General features: G+C 34.5%; 1 protein-coding gene across 1 annotated transcript; it reads right to left on the reverse strand.

Moving 5' to 3' along the window:
* Window positions 1-997: 997 nt before the first annotated feature.
* Window positions 998-6,339, reverse strand: LOC110639155 (protease Do-like 9). The gene is made up of 9 exons (XM_021789981.2): window positions 5,688-6,339; window positions 4,494-4,693; window positions 4,210-4,390; window positions 3,785-3,976; window positions 2,732-2,964; window positions 1,734-1,835; window positions 1,437-1,487; window positions 1,253-1,357; window positions 998-1,179 (listed from the first exon to the last, which is right to left on the reverse strand). Exons 1-9 carry the CDS (start codon window positions 6,292-6,294, stop codon window positions 1,081-1,083), a joined length of 1,770 nt encoding a protein of 589 aa, XP_021645673.2. The 5' UTR covers window positions 6,295-6,339; the 3' UTR covers window positions 998-1,080.
* Between the last annotated feature and the right edge of the window lie 8,755 nt (window positions 6,340-15,094).

Below are 15,094 nucleotides of genomic sequence, written 5' to 3' on the forward strand. Positions count from 1 at the left end.
TTAATTAGCTAGTTATATCTAAAAAAGAATCTATTAAAAAAGATAATAATTATTTAAATTAAATTAATTAAATTATAGTATTAAACTTAATTATTTTTATTTTAAATAATAATTATTATGATAATTGAAGAATAAAATCGATTTAAGCTATAATATATATTAATCTTAAAAATACTTTAAATTACTAAAATAAAATATTAATAGAATAATATTAAAAAATATATAATAATTAATAATTAGCATGCCAAACTTACTAAATTATATTTTTATTCTAAATAATAATAATAATAATAATCATTATGATAACATTGCCAATCACTATTATAACAAAAACAGTTAACTCTTATTAATTAATTACACTTAAATATAATTATTGTTATGATAATTGAATGACAAAATCAATTACTTTTTATTGTTTAATTACATAGGCTACAATATATATTAGTCTTAAACATACATTCAATTATTAAAAATAAAATATTAAAATAATAACATTAAAGAAAAATGTAATAATTAATAATTTAGCAAGCCAAGCTTACTAAATTATATTGTTATTTTAAAAAAAAATAATAATAATACTAATATTGACAATCAGTTTTATAACAAAAATAATTATTTTTTATTAATTAATTACAGACGCTATAATATGTATTAATTATAAATAAAATTTAAATGATTAAAAAATAAAATATTAATATAATATCATTCAAGAAAAAAATAATAATTAATAATAAACATGTCAAGTTTTCCTTGAGCCACGTGGCAGTTTTAAGTAAAACTTTGCCGCTTTATGTATATAGATAAATAGATAGACGTGCATGTGTGTGTGAGAGTGCGCGGATACAAATATAAGAAAAATACACACCACAACCACCATTGAGACCATCAAACTGTAACAAAGTAGTTTAACACCCCCGCCGACAACCCCCCAACCCCACAACCCACCCCCGCACCCCACCCCCACCCCCACCCCCACCCCCCCAAACAAAAGCAGATATATGAAAGCGAGAAATTACTGAATATCATGTACTGTCGTGTTTCAAAATTGGAATATTTGCCGCCTACGGACTTATTTTTTTCTCAAGTCTTAAGATCATGAGACATTGCAGAAGGTATACAATGTGTTGCAAGGATATCTAAAGTTGCTGCGTTGGCATTTTTGGTGTGTAGGACCACTATCTGCAGAGAGAAATTTTGAACTCAAAATTCTTAATCAATAAGAGAGAGGGAGAAGAGGTAGAGAGAAAAAAACCTGCTGGTATTCTAGGTCAAACTTCAAAAATTCATCATCACAGCTCTCCACCATGTCAGCCAAGTTCTTCAGATTCTTCACAGGCTGGCCATTGAAAGCCAGAACCTGCATGGCAGACAGATTAGTAACAATGTAATTTTTAAGGCATCTTAGACAATGTTACATCTTCGATTGAGTGATATACCTGAGTGTTGACAATTTCTTCATATCCAATATTAATGTCAGCCACAAGAACCTATAACCGTTTCAAAAACACATATATGAAGTGAATTGTCTCTTTTTCTTTTTTCTTTTTTTTTTTTGTTTAAAATGGAAAAAAAAAGGCTACCTCTGGCTGTAGACATAGAACAATATTTTTCTTTCAAGTGTGGAGCTTTTATTATTATTATTATTATTAATATTAGTATTTATTTTTGCAGAGAAGGGGGGGTTGGGTGTGGTGTTATGGTGGGTTTGGTTGGCGGAGGGAGGAGAGACTGACCTGTGAAACAACAACCACCTGTTCATCTACAGATTGTGCCATTGCATGTAAATGCTTGTCCAATAGTTTGACTGGAGCATCAAATTCATAGTCCTTTCCATACTGCAGCCAAACACAATTTAAACAGTTACCACTTGTTGCACTAAGCTACCATACCAATAAATATAACTAGATATAGGTTGCAATCCTATATGAATATATCCCAACACCAGCAAACAATACCAGTGTTAAATTTCATAAAGAATTCAAAACATTTTCTTTCATTTGCAGGCAGTATGCTGATCTTAACCCACTAAAAGTGGGGGGATGCATGTGCATCAGCTGAGTGATGGGAACCTCAAACTTGAACAAAAAGGCCCTCGTGACTTGCGTGAAATGTGTTCTAAACTTGACATGATACAAATATAAAAGAGAAAGAGAAGGGTGCAAAAGCTTTTTTTGCTTTGACATGTTTGCACCAGATGCCTAACATCCACAGTGAATGTTTGAAATTTTCCTAAAGGATAAACTGTTAATAAGGCTAATTTAGCCACTGCAGATTATATCCTCTAGTTGATATATGGCATGGTAGAAGACAGAGAAAAATGTAACGGAAAGATTATACTTAGGGAAAGATTATACTTAGGGCGGCAGACCACAATTAGTTTTGTTAAAGCCAGCACAGAAACAATGTTAACAATTAGATAACATTTTCTATCACATACAGTAGCAATAGTTCAGAGTTTAAGCAGCATATTTGATCTGCAAGTAATTAACAATATCTTTCAAGCAGTGAAGAACAAAACTTAGGAACCCATCAAAATGAAAGTACCATTGAGCACACATGAATGACAAACACATTCTAATGGTTTATGCATGTACAGGATTGGCATACTTGATTAAATAATGCTCTTAGAAAAATAAATTGAAAAGTAAAGAATAGAGCAAAATTTCAGAAGAGAAGGAACAAACCACAAGAACAAGAACAACAATGAAACTGTTAAAAGTTTAGCACACACCTCAGAACGCAGATATGGAACAGATACAGCAGTAAAAACAAATCCAGCAATAATATAATAAGAAGGAGGTTTGCCCTTGATATGTGCTGGGATCAACCGTTTGTGAGTTGCAAGTTTTATGTTGAATTCAAGTATCTCTGAATTGCGGAGAACTTTCACCACAGCTTTGTCCCCAGTGTACTTTTGAGAAACAAGGTAACTGAAACTAATTCGCTCTCCATGCCTGAATGGGACTGAAACAATCCCAAAAGAAAGGATTAGGATAATGTTTGCACACATATTTCACAACAGTATTGATGAAACTGATACAAGAAAGGCTTTCAGGCTAAAAATAATGAATATAACAGTATTTTCAAAGGTTAACCAAAAAATCCAACGCTTTGTTCCAATTTGCATTTTAGAGCCTATACTTTGATTTTTTTTTCAATTACATACACAATCTGTCGTATTTTCTGAATTTACACTAATTTTTAGAAAACTGTTCTAACAGAGTTAGATCAATCAGCCATGTTTTCAAATCTATTGCTCATAGCAATTTTTTAAGTTGTTTATTGGACGCCTTGGAACTTTAGGATAAGTAGTTCTGTAATAATTATCATGCTAATTTCTAGGTTTAAATCACAAATTTGAATTTAAAAAAAAATGTATTGAAGTTATTAGAAAATGAAAATGTGATTAATATTTATATAATCACATTCAATAAATTCTGTTAACATATAAAAGGAAGAATTCAAGCCCATCAACTTAGTTGACAAGAATTTCAAAATCATTAACTCTACTTCAATGAAACCTTTCTTAAAAAAAAAAAAAAAAAAAAAAAAAAGATTCAATGATAATGTCATCCATGCATATGATGTTTCAGCTCATCTAACTGTATTTAGTGCAATACGGTCTTACAAGACACAATTATTTAAAATGACACAATACTTATGTGGTAAAATGAATATGCAAGAAAGAGTAAAATTAAAAAGTTTAAAAGAAGGGGGGGAAAAAGAAGAAACAAAAGTTTTAGGCTGCAGACGCAGCAGATGCGTTATACAGAACAATGCTTACTTGTTCCATCATTAGCAATTTTAACCCCGTCAAAACTCAGGATAACATCAGAGGGCCTCAAAACATGGGATTCTGGCGCTGTTGGTTCAATTCTTCTAATGCGTACACCCTTCATATCAGGCCCCATCCCCATTGACATACGCAAATCAGGATTTTCCATCTTCTGCCACTCAACTCCAAGAACTGGAAAGCCTAATGCAGTGCAAAATCAGACCGGATTAAGTTAAAAAGAGAATAATATTTACAACTACAACATCACAAAAATTATGAATAAATAAGTTTATCTCCAGTTTCCAGTTCTAACTCAATCAAGCAAGAAGAGAAAACAATTGTATTCTGTGTCCATCATTGTATCTGGAGTTAAAGAAATATCTTGAGGAGTGGGGGAAGGGACACAAGCAAAATAGGAGAAATGCAAAAGATACCTGTATAGGCCCCATGCTTCTCATAATCACAAATAAAATGTGCTATAACTGGTGTGGGTATAACATAGCCAATATTCTCCACATCTTCATGTTTCAGAGATTGAAATGCAATACCAACACATTTGCCCTTCTCATTAAAGGCAGGGCCCCCAGAATTTCCAGAGTTTATGGCTGCATCTATCTGCATTAGAATTCCATAAAGAAGATATCCATTGGATATATCAACAGTCAATTACCAAGGAAGCCTGATTAAACATTAGTAAGTAGAATGTGTATTCTATAACCTGCAACCCCAAAAGTTCAGTTGATCCATGGGCATAAGATAGTATCTCTATTCGTGAGACAACACCACTTGTCACAGAGATTGTATCGCCCCCAATTGGGTAACCCACAACAGTAACAGCATCTTGAAGGGCAGGCAGATCTCCAAACTCAACAGGAGTAACTCCCTCCCAAAATTCATCATCATTAACTGTCAATAATGCTGTAGCATCAGGAAAAAAGAGATTTGTTATAACCATAAACTGTTTCACAGATAAAGACATTCATTAGCATACCATGATATTGCTTAATTTAATAAGATGATAGCATTACAAAGATGAATAAAAGATCATGCAGCGTTGGCAAGCAACTTGAAAGTAAAATTAAAACTATATATTTTAACAAATCTTAATTGCTCTTTATTCTTTTTATGCATTTGTCATCACCCAATTAAACAGATAAATAAAGCAAAGGAAATTATATGATACTGCTCAAGTCTTTAACCATTCCAATATGCACAAATATAAGGAATAAACTTGAAAAAAGTATCAGTTTTTTTATTGTTAAATTTCATAATATTACAACAAGTGACATTCAGTCCCTGTTTTGTTTTAAAGGAAATTATATAATACACATTCTACTATCAACGTTATCACAAACATTACAAATCCATAATTTAAATAAACTGCTAATATTCTCTGAATAAACATAGCAAAATCATCAGGCTTAATAGGTTTTAATCATTACAATTCTATTCAATAACCCAATAAATTCACACAAGTTATCATTTGTTCCCTAACACCAAAAAACCCAAACAACCCCCCCCCCCCCCCCCCCCCAACCTTTTTCTTTTAACAAATTTTAAAATACAATAAAAGTATATCAATATCTCACTCAACATGTTAAAAACCTCGTTCAAAATAGAACAAAGCCAAAAAGATCAGCTTCTCTTACATTCATCTCCTCTTACATAATGAAAACCAATAAGTTCATACTGTACATTTTTACATTACAGTTATCCAACTATCCAACCCAACCCAGTAAAACTCACTCCATATGTTGCAATAAACAAGACTAGCATTTCAATTCTAACTTAAGAATCCAAAATTCTTTTCAATAGGTTCCTAAAGAGAGAAATGTACAGTAGCCATTTCTTTAAAAACAAGCTAAAGCTAGTGTATATAGACATAGATATCAAAGTTATTGAATTTTCGTACCAATATCGCACTCGGTGCCAATAGCCAACACAGTAGCCAGATACTTCGTATCAGACCCTCGTTTTTTCAGCTTAACCTGAGTGTGATGCTCGACCGAATGCGCATTTGTCAACACTCTCCTTCCCCCAATAATAAACCCACTACTACTCGAACTATACTGCCTTTTCCGCTGCCATGGCAATGAAAAATTAGGTTCAGTGTGAACGCAGAACACCTTCACCACCGCATCCATTGCCGGCACCACTTTCACCACGCTCTCCCACTCCGCCGCTGCAACCACCCCCATCATATTATTATGCCTAATCTCCGCAGCGGGCACATAGAATTCTCCGTTCTGCTCTCCGTGGCGCGTCAGCCTCCGTTCTGGGGACTTCGGTTCCGATTTTTCCGTGTGTTTTCCAGTTTTTCTTGGTCTTCCGCGGCCACGACCAGGAGAAGGACTAGCGCCAGTGCTAGGGGTTTCTGTAGCAGCGGTGGTGGTGGTGGCGATGGAGGGGAGGGAAACGTTGTCGTTTTGGGGCACATTGGTGGTGAATTGAAAGTCCATGGTTTCTGTAGCCGGGATTTTCTTGGGTTTTCGGCCGCGTTTTCTGGGTTTGTTCTCCATAATTTTTCTTGGCTGTGTGCTTCGGGCGCCTGTTTTGTGCTTTTAGGGCTTTTGTAACGTTATTCTGATTCTAGATTCCGTGATTTGGACCTTAGTTCCAAATTTTGGGCACAGTTAGAAAACGGATGTAAGAGTCCGAGCCCATTATGACTTTAGATGGGCCTATGTCAAAATTAAGGCCCATAATTGACATTTCAATCAGTCATTAATAGGAATGGAACAGTTTAAGGTGGTTGTGGTTGATGGCAATGGTAATACAGTGAGAGACTGTGATAAATTTGATAGAAAGTTTAATAATAATATATCACATCATGGAGATGGGCTAATAACTAAGTTCAAAAGTAGGCTTATTACTTGCTCATGTCAAGGGTAAAGGCAATTTTGGGTTGAACTTGTTGATTGACATAAGGCACGTATTGGGTTAAATAAAGAAGTGTGTGGACTTAAGTTAATGTGGATTAAGTCATATATGAGCTTGGCTTTTTAAAAGTAGAGTGTACACTCTCTCTCTCTTTCTCTCTCTCTCTCTCTCTCTTTCTTTTTCTTTATATTGCATGGAGTTGACAAAGTCAAAAGCACTTTTGAATAAATTACATTGGAGAGAATACATAAGTTCCTTTTTGCAAGATTTGACTTTTTCAAAGAGAGAATCACTCTCTTTCAATTTGGCCAAGAAAATTGCCTTATGGTCAATGGATTCCTTTTTGTTCAAGTCAAGATCTCACCTCTCTCACTCTTCAATGGATTTTCTTTATGTTGCATGGAGTTGACAAAGTCAAAAGCGCTTTTGAATAAATTAGATTAGAAAGAATACTGAAGTTCTTTTTCAAAGAGAGAATCACTCAAGAAAATTGCCTTATGTTCAATGGATTTCCTTTTTGTTCAAGTCAAGATCTCACCTCTCTCACTCTTCAATATTTTGGCAGCCACCTTTAAAGAAGCAACAAGATCATTTCTTTTCTTGTTTTTACTATTGCTACTTGTATTAGGATTACTAAAGTTTCTAATTAATTGCTTATTTTCTTTCCTAAGTAGTATATGTAATTTGCCTATAAATAGGCCACATTTTGTAACCTTTCTATAATTTTTGAGAACTAATATAGCAAAGTGCTACTAAATTTTCTTGTCAAACCTTTGGTTGTGGTAAAAACTTCAAACTGATCACATGTATCAGTGTTTGGCATTTATCTTGGGCATTGTTCTTCTTTGTGGTGTTTTTAACTTATCAATGAACTGCAATTTTATGTTATGCAACTTATAAATCAAAAAAGACCAAAAATACTTGTTGGTTGAACCGTTACTTTGGAGTTTGGCTTGAGTTTCTAAGTTCTTTCACTTAAATTTGCTTGCTGTAATTTCAATTCATCCTTTAGAAACCTATAGCCAAATTTTGCATACTAATTAACTTATCTAATTCTTGTTAATCCCTTACAAGACACGTCAATTTGGTATCAAAGCCTTGGTTTGGTAGCACTTTGAACCCTTTAAAAGTGCAAACACGTGAGGGAGTGACCTACTTACCTACCTTTAATCGAGTTAAACACTTAGTGAGTGTGTCACACCCTACCCCTCTGTAAGGCATAACATGATCCCGTAGTATACCTAATGAATTACTAACTCCGTCTACTGATAATCCATTAAATACACTACAAGGGATTTTAAAAACTTTTCTTACTTCTTTTACAGTGGTGAGCACTATTTACAGGTGTGAAAGACTTTGGTGAACTGAAGTGAAACAACTAACTCATTTGATTTATTTGGAGTATCTGTAAAAATTTTGGCAAGGTGCCATTTGTATTTTGGACAAAACAGTTCTTCAGAAAACCTGTAAAAAGCACTTCAATATATTTTCAAATCTCAACTCCAACATTTTTATCAACACAACACATTTCTCAAGTCAAATCCATAGAAATTTTTCAAAGTCTGAGATAAGGAAATATAATACAGTTTTTACAAGTCAAATAGCTCATAATTAATTTACAACTTCAAGGTACAATTTGAATTTGCAACTGCTCAAAACCAAAAATAAAATATACATACAGTGAATATACATTACATTACAAAATACAAAATGCGGTATACTCACTATACCCAAAAATCTCTCGCTGGCGGTACTAGCAGCCTAGTCTGCTGCCCTATCTGTCTGTCTACCTGCGACAGCAATAAAAAGCTATCGCTGAGACAATGTCTCAGTGGTACACAACATTAACCAAATACAAATTTTAAATCACAATTCATAAATCATATCAATAATGGATACTTAAAACCATAGTTAAATTCAAGACAATGAATGTCATAAGGAATTTAAACTCCAATTCACAAATTATCAAAATTCATAATAACACAATTTAGTCAAATAGTTTAAGAATACCGTATTGCCAATTCATGCACAATTTGATCAAATAACTGAATAATACCTTTTTGCAAATCAATAACACAATTGATCAAATAACTGAATAATATCGTTTTGCAAATCAATAACACAATTCGATCAAATAATTGAATTATATCGTTTTGCAAATCAATAACACAATTCGATCAAATAATTGAATAATATCGTTTTGCAAATCAATAACACAATTCGATTAAATAATTGAACAATACAATGTTGCCAATCAATAACACAATTTAGGTCATGACACACATTTTTCCATATATGCCGTGTTGTACACCACGACAAGACATACTCACCCCAATAATCGAAATCAATGAGGGAGGAAGCTAGCTATCTAATGAGTACTCATCCATACTCACCTCGTGGGAAGTCAAAGAGGAGGAACATAATCATACTCACCCTGCATCGATAAGTCATAGAGGGAGGAATAATCAAACTCACCCCATTAATGGATGAGGAACATATTATCAGTGTCATGCCAATTGTGAGTCAAAACAATTCCAAACATTTTATTCAAATGATCCGTAAGAATCCAATAAATTTCCAAAGTTATAATTTCATTCACAAAATGGCAACACAATTCGTAATTCACTTCAATTTCCACAAAAACCATTTACAGTGTTTTTCAATCAATAAGTATCTATCAATATCATTCAAACAATTTTTGACAGTTTCAAACCATTCACAATGTTTTTCAATCAATAAGTGACCACCAAACACATTTCCACAATTTAAAATAATAATATACAATAGTCAATATTTATTTCAATTGAAAATAATTCAAAAGAAACAGTTGTTGTGCACAAACCTCTGATATTTGTCTCCTGGTCTGACTCGATTTCTTTCCCTTTTCTTTGAGTCCTTGTTAAGCGAGAAACACAATTGAAGTGTTTGATTCAAATTAAATTGTCTCTATCGATGGTGTTTGGTAAATAATGCACTGAACTCAATTATTCACTTAATCACCTAATATACCGACCCTCGTTGCGTTTTAGGTAAATTAGGTTTTAGTGTCGCTAATATGTCACATTCGATAGGGTTTTAGGTTTGGTACGTTTTGCCAAACTCGTTTCCTTGTTTAGTGCATTTTAATGCAACTTGCTGGATTTCGGGATACTGGTTTGACCTAGCCAGACGGCCTAGTTCCCTCAGTTTTCGGGTTTCGGTCAAAACTACAAACTTGTAGATCTAGGTCTTATTGCACGCGGAGCAAAATTTCAGGTCAATCCGAGTTAAGTAGACCAAGTTATGGTCATTATACTATTGCTGGTCAAATGGTACCAATTTAGGTCAATTTTAGGTCAATTTGGTCAACTCTGGTTCGGCCAGTTTTTGGACCCGAACTTGTACAAGCTTTTTGACTTGCTTATGGTCATTTCTGGGCTTTGGTGTCTTCATAAGACTTGTAGGTATGGGTCTTAAATATTCATGGTTAAAATTTCAGGTCAATTGGACCTGGTTTGAGTGAGTTATGGCCTAAACACTCACTGCTGCCCAATTGATCATTTTTCAGGTCCTAATTGCACCTAATCCGAATTGGTCATTTTCTTAGGTCACCTTGCAAGCAGAATTTTGGTATGTTTTCTCAATGAAAGTTGGCACATTTTGTGCCTAGTTCCACCTCCAATTGGTCTCATACCAATTGAGGTTACACATTTAAAGTTATAGGTCTATTTGCACACTGTCCTCTATATGTCTTTCAAACCCCAATTCAAACACACATATACCTTGCAATTTGGTTCACTTCCCTACCAATCTGTTTTGGTACATTACCAAAAGCATTTTCTACTTTACATTAACATTACTTTGGGCAGATTACAATTACCCTCAACACACCAAATATAATTCACATTTACAAGTTCTAAATACCATTACATACACACCTAACCATTACAATTCTTACATACACTTTACAATATCAATCTACATACATATCCATCAATCCTTCTAGGTCAATATTCTGCCTATACTTCCATCAATACATACAATTATTCAAGGGTTCCCAAGCTGCCGAAAATTGTCCTTCAACACCACATTGCCCTACAATTCATCCATACTCATCCAAGTGCCAAAATCACCATATAAATGTGAAATAATTCACTAGGACATTAAATCACCATGATCAACATTATTTCTCATCAATTATATGCATAATAAATCATTAAATGCATGACCCCATGGTTGTCCAAAATGGCTATCTCAATAACTATTTAAACTTTAAAATTTCCTTCACAAAACTAATACCCATAACATGAACATAAAGTTTAACAAAGGAATTCTCAAAATATAAACTTACCTTTGATTGTAACTTGCTAAACCTTCACCAAATTTCTCAAATTTGGTATCAATATCTTCCTTGTGATGTGTAGATAAAGTTTAATGAAGAAACCTAAGAGGTTGGAGTTGAAAATGGAGAGTTAAGTGAAGCTTGAGAGAAACGTCAATGGTGGTTCTTTTCTTTCTCAAATCGGCATGAAGGAACTCAAATGAAGAAGGTGAAGTACAGATGTGATAATGGGTGTACACCTGCCCCATTATGTCTTTAGTTTATTCCCTTAGTGGCCCACTCACATTATTTAACCATATTATAAGTTTAATGTGTTATTTACACCATTTCCACTCTATTTTTGGCTATTTATTTTAGGTACCACTAAACAAATTTTTCATTTCGTTTTCTAAGTGTAATATTATTTATTTTTAATGGACATTTAGGTCAAAAGACAATTCGGGATGTCAAATGACCTTAATGCCCCTGTTCAGGTGGCATTCCCGATTTTTCGGTATTCTGGGTTTTATGCTTTTTCGATTTCTCACTTTACATTGTACTAATTATTTATTTTTTCTTTGATCTTTATAATGATATTTATTCTTCAAATAAGTTTCTATTTAAGTCATAAAAATGTTTTCAAGGTTTCCCTGTGATCAGGGCGATCAACGGTCCACGCAGTGACTTCAGTCATGATCACCCATCGCTAGGTTTCCCGGCTCGCTTAACTTGGTTACATTTCTTTGCTATGATTTTTCCTTTGTTTTTCTTGCATTTTCTTTTCTTGTATTTCATTATTTTATGTCTCCTCACTCACATTGAAGTGTAGTTCTAGGCATCCTAGCTGTCCGGACAAAGACTTGGTCACTGGAGCAATGAGCGCACTACCGAACTTAGGGGTGTTACAATTCTCCCCCCCTTAAATAAATTTCGTCTACGAAATTTTTATCCAGTAGCCATCTTACAATAGTCATACGTTTATTTCTCCTTTCTATATGATCGTAAGACTTTTAATAATCTAATACAATGTTTAATTTGTTTGTATAACACCAATCTCCTCTTACTATTGTGCTGTCTAATATTTCGGTTCATGTTCCTTCTTGAATGACCCTTGAGGTCATGTTAGAATCATTCCTCAGTCATTGGTCCTTTGACCATTCTAATCCATAGTTTTCCTCACATTTGTAATACTTCTTTGTTATATATGAATCAACTGTTCAATTCTCTACTTTCATAACTCTTTTTATCTGTCAATATTCTATAACTTACTTCCTTTTGTACTGAACTATAACCTTTCAATATTCTAACTTTTGGAGTTTTAGATCCCTAAGTAGGATTTTCAACTTAATTCCAACAATAAAATTCTGTCCTGGCATAACTATACCAAAACAGATGCCGTTGGCAACTATTCTCAGCTAGGTGTACTATCGGGTAGTACGTAGCTCTACACAATAATCTCAAGTCAGTACTGTAATCTGCAGCTTACAGTATAAACATCAAGTACATTGCATAGTTACTATGATACATCCCAATAGATCAAACTTTGTTATCTTTTATTCTTTTTGAATTCACCGATATTCGAATCTTATTCTGATTACAATATCCATTAGCAATTTCTAACAGTAACCTCCTTGCCCTCATCTAGAGCAATTCCATTACTGCATCTTACTTTTACGTCCTCTTGCCTTACATTAAGTAGGCTCGCCAATTAGCTTTATAATTTATGGTGTGTTAGAAAATACTTTTCGCCGATAAACTCTTTCAAAACTAATTTCACTTATTATCACAATCCTTATCTTAAGGGCTAATCACTAATGCGTCAAAATTTATTCCCCTGTAAAGGAATAACAACAGAACATATAGTTCTAACACTAATGTAAAAATATGCAATGATGTCAGCATATATATATCTTAGTTGCTAATTGAGAAAGTACCAGCAATGATGTCAAAAGTCTCAGTCTCTTTTCTGTCGTATAGCGTATACTCTAGTTGAAGCATCACCCTGTTTTGGCTGATTCACAGTAGTCTGACTTCTAGGTGTACTACCCCTACCTCTACCTTTGCCTCTACTAATTGATGGTGAACTATTTGGCGTAGAAACTTGGGTTGATCCCTTTGGTGTAGTAAATGATCCAGAACGACCTGGATTTACACAATCCCTAGCAAAATGACCAGTCTCTCCACAGTTAAAGCATGCTCCTACGGCTCTATAACATAGCCCACTATGTGGTTTACCACAAGTTTCACAAAGTCGATCTGACAGCGCATTTCTGGGTTTCTGTTGAGTTCTTTGATCGGATCTAGGTGGTTTCTGTCAAAAGATCCATCTCTACCGGACTTCTTACTATCTCTGTCGTATCCCCCAAAGTTTTTCCTCTTTCCTGTAGGACCACTAGAACTCGTCACTGTGACTTTTCCTCTTTTACGCCCTCTCGATTTCTTTTTCTCGGGGCCACTTGATTCAATTCTTTCTAATTCTAGTGCTTGAGAAATAAGTTCAGAGAAGTTGTTATGTTTGAATCCGACCACTTGTAATCTGATACTAGGCTTCAAGCCGGTTTCAAACCTCTTACATCTCTCCCTACTGGTAGAAAGTAGACTTACTGCATAATGGCTTAGGCGGGAAAATTCCCTTTCATACTCGACCACCGATGCCCCTGTTTGAGACTTAGGAATTCTTGCGACACGGTCTACATAAGCATCGGGGACATTTTTGTGCCTGAATTCCCTGAGGAAGTCATTCCATGTTAGCACTGTAGGTTCTACCAGACTGTGGGGAATGGTTTTCCACCAATCATAAGCATCCCCCTGTAGCAAAGATACTGAGTACTCAAATCTGAGCTCCTCTGTGCAATGCAGTTTCTTGAATACCCTATCCATCCTCTCTAACCATTGTTCAGCTTCTAGAGGATCTACTGTCCCCTCAAACTCTGTAGCCCCATACTTCATCAATTTGTCATATTGTCTAGCAGAAGACTGTGGTTGTACCACCGAGTGCGTATTGGGGCTTGAGTAGGCACATTACCATCCATTTGTTGGAACATTGCGCCGTCACGAGCGAATCGAGCGAGAATCTGCGATCGCAGGGTGGTCTTCTTTGAACCACTAACATTATGTACGGCTGGGGCATCCCTTTGCACCTCAGCCTCTATAGATTGATCGACTAAACGATCACCCTCTTCCATAGTCAATGCGAGGATTCTAGACCTCCTGTACAATAATACAAGGAGATTTCCTCCCGTTAGTGCATATTTATAATGTAATGTACTGTATGTATCAAACAATGATATTGAGCAGTTGTACTGTGAAGAAAGAATATTCAAATAACATGTGAAAACATAATTTAAAAACTTTGCTCGTATACCACTAAAACATGTCAGACCCTACCCTCTGTAAGGCATAACATGATCCCAGTAGTATACCTAATGAATTACCAACTCCGCTTCATCGATAATCCATTAAATACACTACAAGGGATTTTAAAAACTTTTCTTACTTCTTTTACAGTGGTGAGCACTATTTACAGTGTGAAAGACTTTGGTGAATCAAGTGAAACAACTAACTCATTTGATTTATTTGGAGTATCTGTAAAAATTTTGGCAAGGTGCCATTTGTATTTTGGACAAAACAGTTCTTCAGAAAACCTGTAAAAAGCACTTCAATATATTTTCAAATCTCAACTCCAACATTTTTATCAACACAACACATTTCTCAAGTCAAATCCATAGAAATTTTTCAAAGTCTGAGATAAGGAAATATAATACAGTTTTTACAAGTCAAATAGCTCATAATTAATTTACAACTTCAAGGTACAATTTGAATTTGCAACTGCTCAAAACCAAAAACAAAATATACATACAGTGAATATACATTACATTACAAAATACAAAATGCGGTATACTCACTATACCCAAAAATCTCTCGCTGGCGGTACTAGTAGCCTAGTCTGCTGCCCTATCTGTCTGTCTACCTGTGACAGCAATAAAAAGCTATCACTGAGACAATGTCTCAGTGGTGCACAACATTAACCAAATACAAATTTTAAATCACAATTCATAAATCATATCAATAATGGATACTTAAAACCATAGTTAAATTCAAGACAATGAATGTCATAAGGAATTTAAACTCCAATTCAC

This window comes from Hevea brasiliensis, chromosome 15, assembly GCF_030052815.1.
Source record: "Hevea brasiliensis isolate MT/VB/25A 57/8 chromosome 15, ASM3005281v1, whole genome shotgun sequence".
NCBI classification, from domain to species: domain Eukaryota; kingdom Viridiplantae; phylum Streptophyta; class Magnoliopsida; order Malpighiales; family Euphorbiaceae; genus Hevea; species Hevea brasiliensis.